This window comes from Xenopus tropicalis, chromosome 9 (assembly GCF_000004195.4).
Source record: "Xenopus tropicalis strain Nigerian chromosome 9, UCB_Xtro_10.0, whole genome shotgun sequence".
NCBI classification, from domain to species: domain Eukaryota; kingdom Metazoa; phylum Chordata; class Amphibia; order Anura; family Pipidae; genus Xenopus; species Xenopus tropicalis.
In genome coordinates, this window is record NC_030685.2 from 71,341,240 (window position 1) to 71,365,275 (window position 24,036).

Here is a 24,036-nt window from a genome sequence, read left to right on the forward strand (position 1 = left end):
CATTCTTTAACACCAGAGCTCAAAAGCAGATAGAAGGCAGTTGTAATTCATACCGAGTTGTAGGCTTTGTGTGATGAAAGCGACGGACCGCTGCCTAGGAGATTGCTTTGCTGCACTCCACGAAGCAGATTTGAAACTGTCGTGGACCACTTTAGATGAGAGTTGGATTATGGAATGACCTATGATGTCTGTGTCATATTGTTCTGCACAGGGTGCATTATACTGTGCTAACTAGGTGTTCAGCACCAAATAAGAGAGGTATCCTAGATGTGATCTGTCAGCTGTGTCTCATATTTTTAGATTGGTTAAAAAAAAATAAAAATCTAAAACTGAAGCTGATATTTCAGAGGGAGAATCACATGCATAACAGTACAAACCATACAAAGAAATAGTTGAAAACTGTCTTGGTTTCCTGTTTATGTAAAATGTAAAAATCAAAATTCAAAATGTTGTTTACTTTTCTTTACTTGTTTTATTGGAATAATTTAGACTGTGATGTAATTCTGATTTCTGTTCTCGTTTTCCTTATAGGCTTGAAGATGCAGTGGACCCCGGAGCATGCGCAGTGGCCGGAACAACACTTCGATATAACATCAACCACGCGGTCACCAGCTCATAAAGTTGAGGCCTACAGAGGTCATTTGCAACGCACCTATCAGTATGCTTGGGCCAATGATGACATCTCTGCTCTGACTGCTTCAAATTTGCTCAAGAAATATGCAGAGAAATACTCTGGAATTTTAGATGGCTCCATGGATAGACCCTTGCTGAGTAACTATACAGAAGTTCAGTCGGGTCTAGTTAATGGTCGAAAGAATGAAAGTGAACCTTGGCAAAGCTCCTTAAACTCTGAAGGTGTTTATCCCATGAACTGTGTTGCTGATGTTATTACAGCTAGCAAAGGTGGAGTGGGGTCAGCTATCCCTCCATCAGATGTTTCGGCCAGCATAGGCAGTTCTCCTGGGGTGGCAAGTAACCTGTCAGAACCTAGTTATTCTAGCAGTACATGTGGCAGCCACACCGTACCTAGTCTTCATTCAGGACTACCATCTCAGGAATATGCCACAGGTTATAATGGTTCTTACCTGCATACAAGTTACAGCAGCCAGTCAGCATCTGCACTCCCATCACCTCATCCATCGCCCCTTCATAGCTCTGGACTTTTACAGCCTCCACCCCCACCACCTCCCCCTTCAGCCCTGGTACCTGGCTACAATGGGACATCCAGTATACCCAGTTATAATTACCCACCTGCTAGCTATCCACCTCAGTCTGCAGTTGGATCAGGTTACAGTCCTGGCAGTGCACCTCCACCTTCTGCTTACCTACCGTCAGGTATTCCTGCTCCAACTCCTTTGCCTCCCACGACGGTCCCAGGCTACAGCTATCAGAGTCATGGTTTAACTCCAATAGCACCATCTGTTGTATCTAATAACTCAGCTAGTTCACTAAAAAGAAAAGCATTCTATATGGCAGGACAAGGGGACATTGAATCCAGTTATGGCAATTACAGCTATGGTCAACAGAGATCATCACACAGTCCTATGTACAGAATGCCTGACAGCAGTATTACAAACTCAAATAGGGGAAATGGGTTTGATCGAAGTGCTGAGACCGGATCTTTAGCATTTAAGCCAACAAAGCAGTTAGTGCCCTCTGATCAACAAAGGAAATTCAACAACCAGTCCACAAGAGCTTTAACTCCACCTTCATATAGCTCTACCAAGAATTCAAGATCAAGTGATTCTTTTGGGAAATATAATTCTTCTGCTCTTAATGAACATAGTGATGAGCATCGACTAATCCCACATACGATGCAAGGCCCTGGACTTCATACAGCTACCTCATCCAACCACTCTGTGGACGACCAGCTGAAGAATACTGACTCTCACCTGATTGACCTTGTAACTAATGAGATTATCAACCAGGGGCATCCTGTAGACTGGGATGAAATTGCTGGCCTTGATTTAGTAAAGGCTTTTATAAAGGAAGAGGTTTTATGGCCTGTAATACGATCTGATGCATTTAGTGGGCTTACTGCCTTGCCTCGGAGCATTCTTTTATTTGGACCACGGGGGACTGGTAAAACATTATTGGGCAGATGTATAGCTAGTCAGCTTGGTGCCACTTTCTTTAAAATTTCTGCCTCTAATCTTGTGACAAAATGGATAACCGAAGGAGAAAAAATTGTCCATGCATCCTTTCTTGTTGCAAGGTGTCGACAACCATCAGTGATCTTTGTTAGTGACATTGATATGCTTCTCTCGTCCCAAGTTAATGAAGAACACAGTCCAATAAGTCGGATGAGAACAGAGTTTTTAATGCAGCTAGACACTGTTCTGTCTTCTGCTGAGGACCAAATAGTTGTAATTTGTGCCACAAGTAAACCAGAACAAATAGATGAATCTCTACGGAGATATTTCATGAAGAGACTTTTAATTCCACTTCCAGACAGCACAGCCAGACACCAGATAATAATACAACTGCTCTCACAGCACAATTACTGTCTCAATGACAAAGAGGTTGCACTCCTAGTTCAGCGCACAGAGGGTTTTTCGGGACTAGATGTGGCTCGATTGTGTCAGGAAGCTGTGGTAGGTCCCCTCCATGCCATACCACCCTCAGACCTTTCAGCCATTATGCCTAACCAGTTGAGGCCTGTGACATATCAAGACTTTGAAAATGTATTCTGCAAGATTCAGCCTAGCATATCTCAAAAAGAACTTGATACATATATTGAATGGAACAAAATGTTTGGTTGCAGTCAGTGATATCCCTTAAACTTTGCATTGAATGTTGTGGCACATGAACATGGGCAACAGAGGGAATGCAAACCCTTTCTGCTAGTGTTCAAATTGTAAATGGTACTTGGACATCCACAATACCTTTGCATCTGAAGAGCCAGGTTTGACTTGAATCAAAAGTGCATCAAATATCTGTGCTTGGAAATTAAAAGCATATGGCCGAGAGCACAAGTCGATACCTAGGTCTGTTCAAGCTAGTCAACGCTCACCAAGAAGCAAGGTTAAAGTGGGTTGATTCTGGAAGGACATGAACCTTATGTGTTGATTCCATTCTGCTGTTCTTGAGATTTAGTTGCTGTCAAGTGCCTGAAGTGGTGCTTTATTTTTTTGTTTGCCTCACAATTACATTGGTGGCATGTGCTAATATAAAGAGCTTTAACTTCAAACATTGCTGGACTAGAGATGAACGATTGTGTTGATAGACAGAGAGCCAGATTTTTGCCATTTTATGAGCAACAGTATTCCTCAGACCTGTCTGTTCTGCAGAACAGTAAAACAGGAAAACCACGATCTGGACCTTAATTTCTGCAGTTCATTTCTTTTAATGTTCTGTCTGCAAAAAACAAAAAAAAAAAAAGAGAAAAAAAAAAACTCAGGAAAGTGATTGCTTTGTACAGTACCTCAAAGGAATGTGTTAAAAGCACTATGTACTGCTGAGAGATAAATGATAGGCATTCATGTTACTTTATATTAAAATATATGTTTACCTCAACAGTTGGAAAGTGGCATGGAAAATATCTTTTGAATGTATTGGGTTGATTCATATGAAAAATGGTGGAAGTCTTGCCAGAGCAATTTGTAACAAATTAACTCCCTCTGTAATGATGTATTATTTTATAACCTTTCTAATCATGTTCATAAGGTGAAAGTATTCTTTACATTTCAGTATTTATTATATATTACAATGGGAAGTAAACACATGCCACTGATATTGCTTCATTCTAATTCCTTTTTTTGGGTGGGGTAGGGTGAATCAACTTTTTTTGCTTAGACTTTTTAAAAAAACACACATTGTTACCTAATATAAAATATAATTGGGTATCACCTTCATTTTTTTTTCTATGCACAATTTACAGGTCAAAGTATGGGTAACAAACAGCTTTAGGGAGTGCATTTCACATTGGAAGAACCACTGGCAATTGCCGTCGATGCAGTGGTTGTATTACCCCCAACATGGACTGATGCCATTGGTGCTGCTGTTATAAAGATGGATACCTTTTACTATCAGTAAAAGTTAGTGCAACACTCTCCAACCTGTCTTTCATTTTACCCATGACTAGTTAAGCATAAGATACTTTGATATTTTGAAGCAACTTATTTATTTGAAAAATAATATAAATCAAGATGTTATGTTGTGTAGACCAGTTATGCAGACTGATGTGAAGTAACCAATCACTACCCTCATCCACAACCTTGTATAAAATGACCAAAGTCCCCCGAGAGATTTCATATAATGGATCCAGTCTTGCTACGTACAGCTACTTGCTCCTACCAAAATGCATATAGACATACATACAACTCAATATTATTTAATAAACAGTTTGATTTTCTTTTCAGCGCTGTAGTGTGGAGGTCTTGTAGATGTAGTTTTTGGTCCAAAATTGTATATTGCTGTTATAATTTGTGAATCCATGTAGTGAGCAGGAAAGGTCTTTTTTTTTAATATATTTCCAAAGATGTAACTGAGCACAAGAACTCAACATCTCTGGTGGCTTTACATCTCTGAAAAACGGTATGGATGCTCTTTCAAATTGAAAGGGTTAGCTTCTGTAGATAATTTAACTGCAGTTTATACAACATTAAAGGAACATTAATGCTGAATTTCTGTGTCAATATTACTACAAATACTCTGTAGCGGAGAGAAATACGTTCCTAGCTTTCTCACACTTGCCCGCATATACATTATAAAAACTCTATTTTTAGAAGAACAGAAGAAACGTTTTTCTTTGATTTAATAATAATTTCCCTGTATTAAAAAAAAAAGAAAAAAAACAGCACAAGGAGTATCATGTTTCTTTCTAGAAATGTACATAGCTGTTTTCATGTAAGAAAGAATTTACTTTAGCATTAATGTGCTTTTAACATTGTTTTAAATGTTGTCACTGGCACATATATAACAGGTCGAACAGTACCTTAAGTTTAATTTGTATCTCCATTTTTGATTCTTTTGTACAGGTATGGGACCTGTTATCCAGAATGCTCGGGACCTGGGGTTTTCCGGATAAGGGGGTCTTTCTCTAATTTGGATCTCCATACTTTGTCTACTAAAAAACAATTTAAAAATTAAATAAACCCAATAGGGCTGTTCTGCCCCCAATAAGGGGTAATTATATCTTAGTTGGGATCAAGTACAGGTACTGTTTTATTATTACAGAGAAAAGGGAATCATTTAACCATTAAATAAACCCAATAGGGCTGTTCTGCCCCCAATAAGGGGTAATTATATCTTAGTTGGGATCAAGTACAGGTACTGTTTTATTATTACAGAGAAAAGGGAATCATTTAACCATTAAATAAACCCAATAGGGCTGTTCTGCCCCCAATAAGGGGTAATTATATCTTAGTTGGGATCAAGTACAGGTACTGTTTTATTATTACAGAGAAAAGGTAATCATTTAACCATTAAATAAACCCAATAGGACTGTTCTGCCCCCAATAAGGGGTAATTATATCTTAGTTGGGATCAAGTACAGGTACTGTTTTATTATTACAGAGAAAAGGTAATCATTTAACCATTAAATAAACCCAATAGGACTGTTCTGCCCCCAATAAGGGGTAATTATATCTTAGTTGGGATCAAGTACAGGTACTGTTTTATTATTACAGAGAAAAGGGAATTATTTATCCATTAAATAAACCCAATAGGGCTGTTCTGCCCCCAATAAGGGGTAATTATATCTTAGTTGGGATCAAGTACAGGTAATGTTTTATTATTACAGAGAAACAGGAAATTAGTTTATAAATTAGAATAATTTGCTAAAAGGAGAAGGAAAGACATTTTGGCATTTTACTGCCAATAGATTTGCCACATTAGTGCCACTTAAAACCATATATCTATTCAGAAAGCTTTACCATACCTGAGTTACGAGACCTAGAAGCTTTCACTGTTTATTTAAGATTGCAGCTGCCATTTTAGCTTGGTTTTCACAGCTTCCTTCTCGCAGCTCTAGCCGTTATAGCTTAAATTACACATTCCTAAGGGTTGGGGGAGTGAGTTTTATGAATTCTTATGGGAAGGGAGAGCAGGAGAGGGGAGAGAGGTGCACAGACTCGGGCCCCGAGAATGAAGGATTTTTCTGAGAGAGGAAGTCAGATACCATAACAACATGTTTACAAAAAAGGAGATGAGAAATCCTGTGTTTATTTTGATAGAGGACTCTTTGGGTGCTTATGGCTGTATTTACATAGACCTTTCTGATAAAGCTTACTTAGTTTTTAACTGTCCTTCTCCTTTAAAATGGAGTCTATAGGAGATGACCTTCCCGTAATTCTTAACTTTCTGGATAATGGGTTTTTGATAAATGGATCCCATACCTGTACTACATACTTGACTTTTGCTTTGTACTTTTTCAAATGTGAACCACCCTCAGCTCTGGCCCTGGCTAATTGTATTCTTTTTAATTATTATTGGATAGTAATTGATATTTGCTGAGCAGTGTGTGGCCTACAGATATCCCAAAGCCTGTCATTGCATGGATGGAACAATCTGGCTTTTTGAATGTATTGGTTTGTTTACTTTAACAGAAACAGCAACATAACTGTTTCAAAGCACTGGGGTTTAATGTACATTTAATACATGAAATAAATGCACTGAAAGTCATATCTAAGAAAATATTTTACCTACTGCTTTTTCTCTTCCCCTTGTAAATTGCTCGCTCAAACACTTTACATGCACCAAAATAATGATGTTCTTTGTAGGGAAATAGCTTTAAAAGAAAAAAGAACACTTTATGATCTTTAAAGAGCAAGTAAAACCCCTCCGGTGGTTAGGATGAAAGCAGTGTATCATAGTGATAGGGGCTGTGTGCCAGCCCGGTTGTCCTTAGCACTATTACAGCAAAGACCACAGCTTCCAAAGATGCTCCCCTCCCATTTCAATGTATTCCTCCATATTTATAGATTATTTTTTTGCTAGACACATCATCTGACATTTGAACAGTGCTTTGATTGGCACATTTAATGTCTAGTGAGACTTAGTGGTGTATTTATAACCTGTAAAGAACCAGTTTGGGCAATCTGACTTCTGCAAGAGAGATCTTTATCTTGGTTTCTTCTCAAAACCTTCTTTTTTTAAAATGGGTCACTGGCCTGCAAACCAAAATTCGGTAAAGACCCACAAACAGCACGCACACCTTTAGTACACCTATTATTGTAATCTATTCCTTCAAAAAGAATGAATAAATACCATGTTTATATGTTAAAATACAGCTGAAAACAGTTTTTGTCTTTCTGCATCATTTGAAATCCTGGCAGGGGAGGAGGGACTAAAACATTGATGTTACAAATTGTAACAAATTCTTCACAGCTTACAGACAGCATGCAGGAACTATATAACCCACAATGCATTGCACTGTTATGTTCATTTCCTTATTGACATCACGTTAGCAGGAAATTTTGGAACTTGGACAACAGGGGACTGCATATTTTTTAATTGATGCATGTTGCAAAGTTGTGTAAAATTATGTTTACTTTTCAAAAGTTTTAGTTGTGTTTGGGTGGAGTTCCCCTCTAAAGAAAAGCTTGCCACCTAATTGCAAATGATTAAGATCTCTTGCATTTTCTTACTTCAGATTGCTGAAACATGATCTTAGAAAGGCAATAAATATTCCCTTTGTTGTAGCCCTACACAATTGAAAGATATTACCAAGGTTCTAGGGAGAGAGATACAGAAGATTTTAGTGGCTCAGATCTTTACTGCCATAAGGCAGATTAACCAGCTACCTTGCACATTTTAACCTCATTGTTGGTGGAGCTTAGTTGTATTTTTAATTTGTTGAAGAAAACTCTTACTTACATGGTAGCATTATTTTAATACCTTTGTGTTTACATGGAATATGGACCTATAGTCTTCTAGTAAAGGGAGCAGCCATCTTGAAAATATCACTAAAAATCACTTTAATGCACATTTTAGTAAATTTTGGTTTCCGGCGATACATTCCCCCCATTACTCATTGTAGTGATTTAATGAAAACAATTTTACCTAAGTTAAGGGTTCTTTTAGCATCTCTGGTATCAAGACACACAGGTACAAGCATATACTGTGTGCCATATATAGGGTTGCCACCTCTGCTGGCTAAGAAAGCCGGGCCGGGGGCGGGGGGTGCAGGCCCGGATATGTGGAGAGGCCACAAAGGCCCAGGCCTAGGACCCTGCGCAACGGAATTTTCATATTTTGCTCCCATTCAGAGCAATGGGGACCTCTCCCCACTGCTCCGTATGGGAGTTTAAATGTACGTGCTCGGGGGGGAGGGGCCTCGGGGCACCCAGAAGACTGATCTGGCGCTGTGGGGGTGATATCATGGGGGTGGGGAGGAGGTGGGGTTGTCATTTTGCGGATAGGAGGCGGGGCCATGACGTATGGGAGGGCTATGCCATGGCTATGAGCAATTGGCCGATCACCTCATCAGTGTTACTGAGTCCTGCCCGGTTTTCCTAATTAGGGAAAATGGGCAGGAGGTTTTGACCCTGGCAGCCCTTATGAAAACCAGGCTGTCTGGGTCAGAACCGGACAGGTGGCAACCCTAGCTCTTTACCAAATTTGAAATATGGGCCATTAAGTCCTGGGGTGCTCCAGCACTGCCACTTGGGACCTTTTCAGCATAGGGAGTTGTTTTACAGTTTTACTTGCACTTCCAGAGAGATCTACAACATGTAACAAGTCTATAGCCAAATTTACTTAATAAATGTACAATACCAAAAAAATAAAATAGTGATTGGACTTTTTTTCTTGTATAAAACGAATGCTGTCCTACCTAGACTCATGCTTTGCTTTGTGATTCTGTATATGAAGTGACTGGGGAATTTATTTGCAAAGTGCTCACTAATAATCTGTTGGATTGATTTTGCAATAAAATTTTATCTAAAAATGTACACTATTCATAAAATCCAAATAGCCCTAATTTAAATCAATCAAAATAAAGAGGAAATGTGTTTTATTTTTAATAGCACCAAATAGGCTTGATGGTGAAATTTTATACGTAAAATATACTTTATGATTTGTGCCAGTTTCTTTTTTTATGTTATAGCTGGGATTTGAATAATGCTCCAGTCACTTAAATGAATGTTATGTAGATATGAGGGAGGCCTTTCCTCAGTGTACTCAATGGCTATCATTTATGTAATTCTTTACTGTTGTAAATAAACTGTAAATAATTTGTATTAAATATGTTATATGACAAAAACCTTCAGTGGTCATATAGATTACATCATATAAAAACCCTGTGGTGTAAATAATGAGCACAACTGAAGCCACCAAGGAGGTCCATGACCATATACAATGATGAGACTTTTTATCCAAAATGCTTGGGACCTGCTTTTCAGATAGAGGGTCTTTCTGTCATTTGGATCAGAATTCCTTATTTCTACTTAAAAATCCTTTAGATAGGATTGTTTTGCCTCCAATAAGGATTCATTACATCTTAGTTGGGATCAATACAAGGTGGTCACCAGTGGTCAGACCTGACAGCTATTTTATGGTAAAAGAGGAAAAGGAAACAATTATTAAAAATGTAAATTATTGGCTTCAAGTGGAGTCTATGGGAGATGGCCTTCCCGTAATTCAGAGCTGCTTGGATAACGGGTTTCCGGATAAGGTATCCTATACCTATACAGCCAGTTCATGAAACTCCAAGGAGACTTCAAATTTTCATTTTCATGATACGCAAGATTCAGTGAGTCATGTGATACAAATGGCATCACTAATCGCCAACTATATAAGGATATATTATTGGCTCTTACATTTGTAACCCTTTCTTGGCTGTAACAAGCCAATAGCACGACTAGATAGGTCTAGAGCATGGGGTACACGTGACTCAGTCCTTCAGGATGGGCCTTCGCTATGTGGAAGTAACCAAACGGAGCTATGGTGTAGTGCAACTACAACCCACTGTAGCTGTGTGCAGTGCAGAATAACAAATGGGCGCCAGAAGGTTCTTGCAGTTTAACAGTAGAACTGGTTTATTGTCAGAGACAAGTAACTTGCAGGGTTATACAATATACTCACACATCAGTTAGCATAGCTTTCTCTGAGGACAGCACAGAGAGGGGGCACACCCGCTCCTCCCAACTCCCCTTGAGCCAGGCAGGATCAGTGCCACCGGTTCAGTTGCTCACTCTGTGGAACAGCTAGCTGGATACCACACTCCTCAGGCCCCACGGCAACTTTGGATCAGGGTTCAATCTACCTGCCTCCTAGGTCTAAACCGTGGCCCTACACTAAGGCAACAGTGCCTGTCTGGAAGGGTACTCCCACAGCTACTTTCCTCTGAGCCAAACTGCTCGTGCTCTCTTCCCTCACTATCTCACTTTCCTAGAAAGTGCTCCACAAAACCTGCTATCTAACTGGTCCTCATTCACGGGGTCCCTGTCCCCGACTTCACCAGAGTGGCTGACACACTCTGGGGCACATGGCTTTACTGGGGGCCTAGTTCCTGTGCCTCCAGCACAATGCTCCTTCCCCTGTGAACACAGGCAGACAAAGAGGCAGACCCACCCCCCTGCTAAACACTATATCAGAGTGCCAAGGGAGTGGTCTCCCTGTGAACCAATAATCACACATCTGAACTCAAAACTGATACAGGGGTCTTTGCCCAGTAACAGCACAAAACCAGGAAGCTGCAGGGTTTAAAGCCATAGGGACTAGTTAACCCTATGGATCCCTACACATTTATAAACATATCTGTATAAATATACATATTTTTAACAACTGAAATAGAAAACAGTTTGGATTTTTTTGGTTGATAAGAGTAGGTGTTTCAGACTGTATCAAACACATTGGAATTTTTTTCCCAGGTCATTCGTAAGAACTGTTGGGCCTGAATATACCCATGTGGCTCTGGTTAATGCTAAAGAAAGAATTTTCCATTTCAAACTTCTATCTCTACCTGAAATGTACAGTGGTAAAATAATCTGGGCCATCAAAGGTTAATTCTGAAATCAGTAAAAAAGTTTGTTTGGTGAACAGAAATGAAATGATTGGTTGGGGCAAATAGTGATTTGCAGTTTAGACACCATCACCAATGTTCTTTCCTGTCTTACTGTACCTTAAATTGATCAGAAACCTTTTCAATCAAGATGGCAAATCACAGTCAGTTTACTCATGTAATCAAACAAGGCAGCGTTTTTATGCTCACATCAATACAATCTTTGCAACCCACTCTAGTGGTCCAAAACTGTCCTGGTACTAGCACAACAGAAACCATATCTACCCCACATTTTACCTGACATAAAGTAAGTGAAACTTGCCACATCTGCAGTGAAGATAGTTATCCAGGTCAGTTGTATTCATCTTAATACAATGACAATCTTTCTGTTTGTTGGCTTGAACCCTTACTATGCCACCAAGTTCAATGCAATCCAGATTCACCCTATAGGTTGACCCATATCCTGAAAATGATGGAGCTATGGCACTGGTGGCAATCACTGGTGTACAGCATGGAAAAGGTTCAATCACTTTGCAATTACAGGTTATGCAAATAAAGGTGTTAATCCAATCATTGAAAATACATGATGCATGTTTTGATGCTTGATTTTTTGCGATAACAGTAGTCTGGACTTTCCGGGACATCATGTGACATCTGGGGTGAGGATAGAAGATTCAGCATGTCTCTTAAAGTATTTGCAAAACAAACACGAACAAGCATTACTTATCTGTAAACAACTTATATAAAATATTTCAAACAACTTATCTAAACTTTAGCCAGTTTAGGCCTAGGATATCTAAGAAGGCCTCAGCTAAATGTATGCTTATACTTAAACCTGTCCTCACACGTTGTTCATCAATTTAGGATAAATTTATTAAGATTACTCCAATTTGTGTTTTATTGTTGGCCTCTATTGCAGGAGTTATATAGTTTTCCATAAACACTGAGGTAGTTTACAAATAATCTAATAACTAGTATTTTGATCATACAGATGCTTTACTAATATATAGCAATGACAAAATAACCAAAATATGGTTTCTGGGAGAATTCAGTTCAGAGAGAATATGTGGTTTTATCTAATGAAGACCCCAATGAAGCCGTCAGGGACTTTTTCAGATCAGCCATTATATTTGTTCTATTCATCTTGCTTCCAGCTGCCCCTTTACTTTCTTCAAGTGTTACAAATGAACCCCCTGCCTTTGCCATAAGTGATTTTAGAGTTACCCTTCTGACAGGTTAAGAAAATAGGATGACACACTTTAGTTATGTAGCTAAATATATTGGGATAACAAAAGATAAGTCCAGGTCCATAAACATCAGTCTTCTAAACTAATTTACAAGATGATCTAGGGCTAGGGGAAGTATCTAACTCAGTGATCCCCAACCAGTGGCTCGTGAGCAACATGTTGCTCCCCAACCCCTTGGATGTTGCTCTCAGTGCCCCCAAGGAAGGTAGTTATTTTTGAATTCCTGACTTGGGGGCAAGTTTAGGTTGAATAAAAACAAGATTTACTACCAAATAAAGCCCCCTGTAAGCTGATAGTGTGCATAGAGGCTGCCTAATAGCCAATCTTAGCCCTTATTTAGTACCTCCATGAACGTTTATGGTGCTTGTGTTGCTCTCCAAGTCTTTTAACATTTGACTGTGGCTCACGAGTAAGAAAGGTTGGGGATCCCTGATCTAACTGAATGTTACTCATTTTATTGAATCCTGAGATTAACATGAATCTGCAGTTCCTGCTTTATCATCATAACTGGTGGTTTTATTTGGATTTGCTAAAATAAGAGCAAAATCCATATTAGCATTATCTTCAGAACAAAAAAATCCCATGCAGACCTTTTTTGTAAAAGAAAACCAAACACAAAAATGTAAACCTTGAAATTTGTATTTACTGTATTGCACACACACATTAGTATACAGTAATAGAAATATCACAAAATATTAATTGTAAGTATTAATTTAAAATGAATAGGAAGTACATGACTGCTGCTGTTCCAGAAGAAGGGATAGCAAAATGTAGTTGTTTTTTTTTTTTTCAAACTCCTACTGCCTTCTTGGCACAGTTTAAAACAGACCTGTGGGCACTCAACTACACAAATAAAGCTGTCATATTGAGGCTGTATTTAGGTCCAGTGCCACCCTTGGCACCGGCCCTAAATGTGTCCCCCCAGTTGGCAGAAGTGATGTCACGCAAGCCAAGTGCTCCCTCGCCCCCAGCTCCACCTTTGGATTTCCAAAGGAACTCTCCAGTGGCAGCTGGGTTTTTTTTTATTCTTTTTTCTATAAAAAGAAAATCTATTATATGTATGTACATCTTTATTTATAAAGCGCTACTTATGTACGCAGCGCTGTACAGTAGAATACATTAATACAAACAGGGGGTTAATAAGATAATAGATAAATACAAAGTATAACAATAAATAAGATAAATACAGCTGCAATGTTAAGAGTCGAGGACACAAGAGGAAGGAGGTCCCTGCCCCGTAGAGCTTACAATCCCCGTAGAGCTTACAATCTATTATATAAGCACTCAAGGTCCGCCCCCCCAAAAAAACTTGCACGCTAGACAAAGTACTGAGAATGAAAACACCTTTCCAAAGGGCATTATGCTACATTTAAAGGAGAAGGAAAGGTAAAAACTAAGTAACCTTTATCAGAAAGGTCTATGTAATTACAGCCATAAGCACTCACAGAAAAGCTGCACTGAATCCTCTATCAAAAGAAACATAGGATTTCTTGTCTCCCTTTTTATAAACATGTTCTTAAGGTATTTGACTTCCTCTCTCCTTCATTCCTGGGGCCAGAGTCTGCACAGTTCTCTCCTCTCTCCCCTCTCATGCAAAGGAAATCATTTTGGCATTTTACTGCCAATAGATTAGCCACATTAGTGCCACCTAGAACGCTATATTTATTCTGCAGAAACCATTACCATACCTGAGTAAAGAGCCCTAGAAAGTCCCTCCGTTTGTTTTAGATTGTAGCTGCCATTTTAGCTTGGTTTTGCTAGCTTCCTGCTGCAGTTCTAGAGGCTGGTAGCTCAGATTACACATTCCTAAGGGAGGGGGGGGAGTGAGTTTCTCGAAGAACGTGTTTACAAAAAAGGAGAAATCCTGTGTTTCTTTTGATAGAGGACTCAGTGCAGCTTTTCTGTGAGTGCTTATGGTTGTATTTACATAGACCTTTCCTTCTCCTTTAAGGTATATCTGGATAGGTATATCTGGATAAAAATAATTCATAAGACTGTCTAAAGCTGCTACGAAAAATACATTTAGCCATATTAAAATATATACATTTGGACATCTATGAATATATAGTATACCCTATTTAAGTAGCTATGTTATAAGTAAGTTAGAGTATAACCAACTTAATGAAGCTTTATTTTCTATTTATTTTCTTTTACACAGTAAGATTAATTGGCACTTTCACATAGAATACTCAGAAAGGGTTCTGTTATATGGTTTGCATCTTCTGTGGCATTCTCTATAAACAACAAGATGTGATTTTGAAGATGTGACACAAAATGCCTCATTATTTGCTGAGAAGAACAAATAATGATAAAGCAAGGTTCTAAATAGTTATGGTATGTTCTAATTTACATACTCTGATTAGCATCAGAAGAATGTATTTCTCCAATTAATACTAATGGTTGAATGCTTCATACAACAAATTTCTGGAATGGATTGCTGGAGAACACTTTAGGGTATCTCAAGGTGGTAACCCAATGTACACACCAATGAAACATCTCTATGGGGCTCAATAGAGAGTTCATGTTACTGGGCCAAAAGCTAAATAATCTGTACCATGTTTTTGTATGCCAAGTAGGTATATAGTGCATAGTGCAACTCAGTAGAAGGGCTGAGAATTATCACTTGTCCTAATTCTTACTCCTTGATGCAAAAATAATTTTTCTACTGTGAGAACACAATGCTAATCACAGAGGCGCAACCCCATGCATGGTATTTAGTGGCAGTAAAAAGAGGATCAAAACATTGGTTTAGGTGTACATTTTTGTTACAAAGCAAGACATATTACTTGGTTTTAACTGCTGTATGTCCTCCTGAATTTACATGGTTGACCACTTTGTAGGATAGTTACTTGCATAAAACCACAAAGATTTCTCTTGAGACTGGTGGCCCAAAGTCAGAGGTTCAACTGCAAAAGTCAACCTCCATTTATAAACACAAAATTTAGGGAGACCAATTTATCATCATTCTCATTTTCGTGGTTTTAGAGGTTTTTGAAACCACGAATGAACTCATTTTCTGTAAAACCATGAATCCCAAGTTATTTATTAAAACAGCCCTTTAAAAAAACACAAATGAGGAAAAAGCAGAAAAATATGGAAAGCTCAAATTTTTCATATTGTCAATTGAAAAAAGGACAGCTGACATATAAATGGTGTATTTTTATTTTGGGATTTGTTGCAATTTTGATGCATACAGGCAAAAAAAAACAACAATTTTTTTCCAGCGAAAAAAGAGTATTTTTGCACCAAAACATATGAATCGTAAAAAAAACATGAACTTCATTAAATAGGCCCTTAAAGGAGAAGGAAAGGTAAAAACTAAGTAAGCTTTATCAGAAAGGTCAATGTAAATATAGCTATAAGCACTTACAGTAATGCTGCACTGAGTCCTCTATCAAAAGAAACACAGGATTTCTTGTCTCCTTTTTTGTAAACATGTTCTTTGGTATCAGAATTCCTCTCTCAGAAAAATCCTTTATTCCCAGGGCCAGAGTCTGCACAGCTCTCTCTTCCCTTCCTTCTCCTGCTCATCCCCTCTCTTAAGAATTCATAAAACTCACTCCCCCACCCTTAGGAATGTGTAATGTGAGCTACAGCAGGAAGCTAGGAAGACCAAGCTAAAATGGCAGCTGTTATCTTAAACAAACAGAGGGAGCTTCTAGAGCTGTTTACTCAGGTATGGTAAAGCTTTCTGCAGAATAAATATAGTGTTCTAAGTGGCACTAATATGGCAAATCTATTGGCAGTAAAATGCCAAAATATATTTCCTTCTCCTTTAAAGGGGATATATACCATAAATTTTTACAGTGCACTAAACCATGTAAAATAGTGTAAAATAGAAGGAAGTGCTTTTATTTTAATACCTTTGGGTTCAAATATGTCCATAACTTCTGGAAATCTGTGCTCCACCCAGACTTTATGCCAGCTTCCGGATTAGACTCTTCAGTATATGGCTCCAGGCCACTGGCCCTCATAGACTTCAATGACACAACCTCACCTACTTAAAGGGCAGTGAATATTCATAGAGTGGGTGGTGTTTAGCGATGTCACAGGCAGTCCCTTCCTGCTCTACTCGCTCCTCTCCCCTCCCCCCAGCAGCACAAGAAGAGAGACACAGAAGGAGGAAACTGGGAGGGGTTTTCCCTGCTGCTGCCGAGTAAAGCCTGTCAGTCAGTGCTGTGACCACTTCCTGTGGGAGACTGAAGGACACTCCCATGTCTCATTTGGCTCTGGCTTCAGACTGGAGAGCTTGTGTATGCAGCTCTCATATAATGGCAGTTTAGGAGGTAAAATGCTTTCAAAACATCTTTCTTTCTGCATCATTTCACATTTTGAGGGAGGAGGAATATTATAACTGAATATGAACTTTATATATAATGTCTCCTTTAAGGGTTATAGTATTCTAGACCATGTAAGTGCTACACCTTTTAGCTGTGAAAATGTTGTGGGTCACCTACTATTTTCGTCGTTAGGATGCTACTATCACATCTCATTTGTGGATGGTATTTCCATGTACAGTGCAACTCACTTCACTTCATTACTGTGAGCAGGTAGAGGTGAGTAGAATACCTTATTCACTGTACAGAAATTGTGGGAAAAAAAATAAATAAATAAACAATACCAAATTGATACTGACGATAGTTCAGCTAAGAAATTTTCATTTAAAAAATTGCCACAACAAATTTCATTAGCAACCAAATGATCCTTACACTGCCAATAGCAATTTAATGTTCATAATATTAATGCATACCAAAGTGTAAAAAGCAATTTATTATACAATACATAAAAGGTCGTCTTAAAAATGAGGCCAACGCAATACGTTCACTGAATCCTAATGGAAATTTAGCTCTGTATTTATGGACCCAGAAGGGCTCTTTTGTTTCTCTGAAGAAGAGTATCAGTTAAAAACATCAAATCATAAATCCCACACCCTGAAAGACACAATGAAAAATATGTCTCTATTCTCTTTCTTTCTCTCCTATGTTGAGACACTTTTTGTACAATTTATCAAAATTCCAAGGGTAACGTAAAGCTTTGCAATTAATTACACAAAATAAAGGAATGGATGTAATTTTAGAATATTTGATCAGCTGGATATTGGTTCTGGTTGGCCACATAATACACTAAAATTATATTAACAAAACATATTTTATGCAACTTTTTACGGTTGCGGTTTGATTATTTGTCATACTGCATGTACCAGTCATTCAAGGAACTCTATTAGAGCCTTTTAACATACTATGGGTAATGATGGGTGGCAGGCAAGGATTTGTGGTGAATTTCCGTGTTTTTCACCATTGATGGATTTTCTTGTGAAACAGGCAACAAAATTTGCCGTGAAAAAAATTTGCCAAGCAACCAAAAATTGGTGCCCACATCAAAAAAAATTGCCATGCGTGTAAAAAATTGACACAAGAGCAAAAAAAAAATAATCCACGCAACCAAAAAAATTGACAATTTCATTTAACATGTGTAGTGATGAGCGAATCTGTCCCATTTCGATTTGCCATAAAATTCGCAAATTGGCAATAAAATTCGTGAAACGGAAAAAAATTAGCGAAACACATTTGTCGCACGATTTTTTTGTCGCCCACGTCTTTTTTGTCACCGTGTCTATTTGTTGTCGCCTGCGCCCAATTTGATGCAACCAGGCCCAATCTGATGGGACTGTGCTCTTTTTACGAGACCACGCCCTTTTTTGACGCATGACAAAAATTCTGCGATACAAATTTTTCCGCAACTTCACGGAAGTTGCACGAAACAATTCTCCAATGGTGAAATGCGGAAATTCGCTGCAAATCCATGTTTGGCAAAAAAATTCACTCATCACTAAACATGTGCAACAATTTTATGTGATGTGCAACATTTTTGCCGTTTCACAAATTTTTTGCCATTTCACACATTTTTCTGCGAAGCGAAACAGGACAGATTTGCTCACAACTAACTATGGGCCATAAAAATCCTCAAGATGGCTGTGGGCCTCTAGTTAGACATAGGCTAAATATTTACACAAAAAAATATTGACAGAAAACATTAATTTATATATATTATATTTATTGATTTGAGGACAGGCAAGAAAATATGCAAATGTTGCAACTTTTGTTAAATTACCCCCCATGATAGATATAATTAAAATAGAAAGAAAATTGAGAACAGCATTGAGAAGATCACATAGCAGGAGCCTACCAGTCACTTCTGTTTTACTGTATCTTATAGAATGGCATTGTACTAAGTTCCTGATATGGAGCTGTTATATGCATGGTTTTAAATATTATTTTTATTGGAATAAGTCCTTTATTCCAAGCGAAGGAACATATTTGTCTTATAGGAAGGTAATAATTACTTGGAATAAGACTGTAATATCAACTGAAGAAGCTGCTCGGATGAGTAGTGAAACGTCTTCAATGATTACTAAACAAGTCCAGTTGCTTCAAATTTATTTCTACTAGATATACTGTAATATCATAATATTATCTACTTTCTTACTATAGATTACTACAATCCCAATTTATAAAACAGGCCAATATTTGTATTTATTAGGGTTGCACCAAGATTCTGCCTTTTTCATCAGGATTCAAATTTAGCCGAATCCACACTCCTAGCCAAACTGAATCTGAATCCTACAACAAGTGACTTTTTGTCACATAAACACAGAAGTTTAACCCTTCCAAAACCTAATTAGCATGTACTAATTAGGATTTGGTTCGGTATTCGGCCATATCATTTACGAAGTGTTCGGAGGTTCAGCTGAATCTGAAAAAGTGGATTTGGTGCATCCCTAGTATTTATTCACCAATACTGGAGCAACTGTGCACAACCCATAATCAATCTGAGCAACTATACCCATACAAATCAACAGTGAACGAGGATAGGTGCATCTACCACAGATAGTACACTTTAATACACAATTTCAGAGAAAGTCAGTTACTGGTTTATGTAATAATAGGTGCAACATTTGCAGCAGGTCTAATTACCTTAAGTACCCAATCAACATGTAGCATTTACTGGTTATCTCTTTAGAAGAAAAGATGTTATAGGTTGCTATAGGTTATGGCTAGTGATGGACTAAACAATTTGCCAGGCATGTCTTAGCAGCAAATTTCCGCGGTTTGCCATTGGCGGATTGTTTCATGAAACGGGCGACAAAGTTAGCTACAGAAAAATGTGAAAAAATTCTTGTACTAATGAGGGGCAGGTTAGTAGAGGAAAATAGGTATCTCCATCCCACCCCTTTTTCTCAGAAAAAAGTCACAGGCTGGTAAGAATCACGTTATTCCATTAATTTTCAATGAGGCTAAAGAATTGAATTCTTTAGTAACTGAGAAAAATAAATAAATAAGTAAATTTGGTAGAGACAATACAAACTGCTGAAAATTTTAAAAATGTTGCCAAATTCATTGGAGTCAATGGGATTCTTGTTCTTGCGTTTTTTCTTGCACCAAATGCTTTTGGGTCAATGGGTATTTTTTTTCTGGCACCAAAGAAAGTAGGCTTTTTTTTTTATAGCAAAACAAAAAGCAAAATTCTAGCACAAAAATATTAAAATACTGAATTAGGCCAAAAACTGGTTGTCCCAAAAGGGAAAAAAATTGCCACCGGGTGGCACATGTCTATGGCCTTTTCCATTGTGTTTTACTGGCAAGTCTTTGCACTCTAGCACCATCTAGAGGTTGGACCTAAGATCTAAAAAATGGTGTCTGGACATGGTGAGGCAACATTTGAAAACCTGCTGGTTGCATCTATATATCAGGTAAAAAAATCTTTATACCTCCCTATCCCCAAAATGATAATGTTTAAAATTCAATTCATTTATGACAAATTGATCAAATTGCTTATGGATTACCGGTAGTCATTCTAATAACACTGATCATTGCTGAACAATTGCAATCAACCAATCATTAACTATCAATGATACATCTGCCCCTTTGTATTTTTGTTCATTGCTGTGCCCAAAAACATAAGCTGGGGGTGCCGTGGGGGAGCTGGGGGACGCTGAAGGATACTTGGGGGGGGCCCTGGGGGAAGCTGAAGGATACTTGGGGGGGCCCTGGGGGAAGCTGAAGGATACTTGGGGGGGCCCTGGGGGAAGCTGAAGGATACTTGGGGGGGCCCTGGTGGAAGCTGAAGGATACATGGGGGGGCCCGGGGGGAAGCTGAAGGATACTTTGGGGGCCCTGGGGGAAGCTGAAGGATACTTGGGGGGGCCCTGGGGGAAGCTGAAGGATACTTGGGGGGGCCCTGGGGGAAGCTGAAGGATACTTGGGGGGGCCCTGGGGGAAGCTGAAGGATACTTGGGGGGGCCCTGGGGGAAGCTGAAGGATACTTGGGGGGGCCCTGGGGGAAGCTGAAGGATGCTTGGGGGGGGGGCCTGGGGGAAGCCTCATTATGTGCAAGCCCAGAGACAATTAACTTTATACAGTTGATATAAAATATTTTACTACAGTATTTGGTTCAGAATCTTTTTTTTCTAGATTTTCCTCCTTTAAAATTGGGTGCGTCTTATATTCCGGAGCGTCTTATAGGGCGAAAAATACGGTACCTTCCCTTCCCAAGTCAATGGGAATTTAGTTGTTCAATAACATTCAGCAAAAAATATTCACTCTTTAAGAAATACCCATTTTTACATTTCCTGCTGAGTATTTTTCTCCATTTCTGTTGCTCACGATCATTTTTGTTGTGCTCAGTTTTGCATCTGCTGCAACTAAATGTATTATCATTGGACTCATTAAAAATGAAATAGTCCATTTCTCCTGGAAAAAAAAGACAAGCTTTAGATGATGAAAGCTTAAATTATCCATCACTTGCAAAATGAATTCATATAATTTGTGGACATTATTAATGTAAATGAGACATTTCTGCTTAGATTTTTTATGTTGATGGGATCATTATATGATTGATTGTGTGTGTGCAGAAAGCTGCCGTACAATTAACTTGGAGTTCTGGAAATCTGAAAATGCTTTTTGTCCACCTTGTTTAGATTGTAATCCATTGTATCTCATTTTCTTAGGTGTCAGCACGGCAATATACAAATGAAATCAGTTCTCGCTATTGTTACTGTCCCTGCGGAATATTTCTTTTCATACATACTTAAAAATGGGAGTTTTTTTTATACTTATGACTAGTTTCTCTAATAACTACTGATAAAAATGCAGAACAAATGTGGTTGATGGCAGATATTTTGATGACATTTTCTTTCTTGTAAAAGTTATAAAAAAAAAAACGTAATTTGCTGTGCTACTATGATAGAATAAAATAGAAGTATATACAGTGGTGTGAAAAACTATTTGCCCCCATCCTGATTTCTTATTCTTTTGCATGTTTGTCACACTTAAATGTTTCTGCTCATCAAAAACCGTTAACTATTAGTCAAAGATAACATAATTGAACACAAAATGCAGTTTTTAAATGAAGGTTTATGTTATTAAGGGAGAAAAAAAACTCCAAATCTACATGGCCCTGTGTGAAAAAGTGATTGCCCCCCTTGTTAAAAAATAACTTAACTGTGGTTTATCAATTTCAATTTTCAATTTCAATATCAATTTCTGTAGTCACCCCCAGGTCTGATTACTGCCACACCTGTTTCAATCAAGAAAGCACTTAAATAGGAGCTACCTGACACAGAGAAGTAGCCCAAAAGCACCTCAAAAGCTAGACATCATGCCAAGATCCAAAGAAATTCAGGAACAAATGAGAACAAAAGTAATTGAGATCTATCAGTCTGGTAAAGGTTATAAAGCCATTTCTAAAGCTTTGGGACTCCAGCAAACCACAGTGAGAGCCATTATCCACAAATGGCAAAAACATGGAACAGTGGTGAACCTTCCCAGGAGTGGCTGGCCGACCAAAATTACCCCAAGAGCGCAGAGACAACTCATCCGAGAGGCCACAAAAGACCCCAGGACAACATCTAAAGAACTGCAGGCCTCACTTGCCTCAATTAAGGTCAGTGTTCACGACTCCACCATAAGAAAGAGACTGGGCAAAAACGTCCTGCATGGCAGATTTCCAAGGCGCAAACCACTTTTAAGCAAAAAGAACATTATGGCTCGTCTCAATTTTGCTAAAAAACATCTCAATGATTGCCAAGACTTTTGAGAAAATACCTTGTGGACCGACGAGACAAAAGTTGAACTTTTTGAAAGGTGCGTGTCCCGTTACATCTGGCGTAAAAGTAACACAGCATTTCAGAAAAAGAACATCATGCCAACAGTAAAATATGGTGGTGGTAGTGTGATGGTCTGGGGTTGTTTTGCTGCTTCAGGACCTGGAAGGCTTGCTGTGATAGATGGAACCATGAATTCTACTGTCTACCAAAAAATCCTGAAGGAGAATGTCCGGCCATCTGTTCGTCAACTCAAGCTGAAGCGATCTTGGGTGCTGCAGCAGGACAATGACCCAAAACACACCAGCAAATCCATCTCTGAATGGCTGAAGAAAAACAAAATGAAGACTTTGGAGTGGCCTAGTCAAAGTCCTGACCTGAATCCTATTGAGATGTTGTGGCATGACCTTAAAAAGGCGGTTCATGCTAGAAAACCCTCAAATAAAGCTGAATTACAACAATTCTGCAAAGATGAGTGGGCCAAAATTCCTCCAGAGCGCTGTAAAAGACTCGTTGCAAGTTATCTCAAATGCTTGATTGCAGTTATTGCTGCTAAGGGTGGCCCAACCAGTTATTAGGTTCAGGGGGCAATTACTTTTTCACACAGGGCCATGTAGGTTTGGATTTTTTTTCTCCCTAAATAATAAAAACCCTCATTTAAAAACTGCATTTTGTGTTTACTTGTGTTATCTTTGACTAATAGTTAAATGTGTTTGATGATCAGAAACATTTTGTGTGACAAACATGCAAAAGAATAAGAAATCAGGAAGGGGGCAAATAGTTTTTCACACCACTGTATATATATATATATACAATTCTGCCTTAAATACATTAGTTGCATTGGTTTTACCTAATATATATGTGAAATACACAGGCGGGAATAAATACCAAACAATCTCACCAAACTGGAATATATAATTAAATAGATCATTAAATATTGCCCATGTACACCCTTTCCCTTGAGCCGCCATTTAGTGATGGGCTGTGTGCTCCCTCAGAGATCAGCTGACAGGAAATAATGCAGCTCTAACTGTAACAGGAAGTAGTGTGGGAGTAAAAGGCAGAACTCTGTCCATTCATTGGCTGATATGGCTTAGCATGTATGTGTGCCTTGGCTTGTTTGTGTGCACTGTGAATCCTATGATCCCAGGAGGCGGCCCTTAATTCTGAAAATGGCAATTTTCTAATTAGGACCCAATAGCACATACTACTAAAAAAGTATAATTTTATGAAAATGGTTTATTTAGATCAGTGATCCCCAACCTTTCTTACTCATGAGCCACAGTCAAATATAAAAAGACTTGGAGAGCAGCACAAGCACCATAAAAGTTCATGGAGGTGCCAAATAAGGGCTGTGATTGGCTATTAGGGGCCTCTATGCACACTATCAGCTTACAGGGGCTTTATTTGGTAGGAAATCTTGTTTTTATTCAACCAAAACTTGCCCCCAAGTCAGGAATTCAAAAATAACTACCTGGTTTGGGGGCACTGGGAGCAACATCCAAGGGTTTGGTGAGCAACATGTTGCCCCTGAGCCACTGGTTGGGGATCACTGATTTAGATGAAACTGGGTTTTACATATGAGCTTGTTTATGCAATATATTTTTTGGGGGTATAGTTTTCCTTTAACATTTGGATTTTCTTGGTTTATTTTGTTAATGAAAAAAAAAATTGCAAAAACTGTTTTTACATTTTTTAGGGAAATTGCATACAAAACATTCCTTGCATCCACAATTACCGAG

General features: G+C 38.5%; 1 protein-coding gene across 4 annotated transcripts in view; it reads left to right on the forward strand.

The window, feature by feature from the left end:
• Positions 1 to 3,735, forward strand: part of fign (fidgetin, microtubule severing factor) — a 138,067-nt gene extending 134,332 nt beyond the window's left edge. For all 4 annotated transcript variants that reach the window (XM_004917701.4, XM_004917700.4, XM_002933273.5 and 1 more), the window contains one exon: positions 532 to 3,735. In XM_004917701.4, coding sequence (XP_004917758.1) covers positions 532 to 2,771 — 2,240 coding nt within the window. In that variant the 3' untranslated portion in view covers positions 2,772 to 3,735. The remainder of the gene's footprint in view (positions 1 to 531) is intronic.
• Positions 3,736 to 24,036: the final 20,301 nt, after the last annotated feature.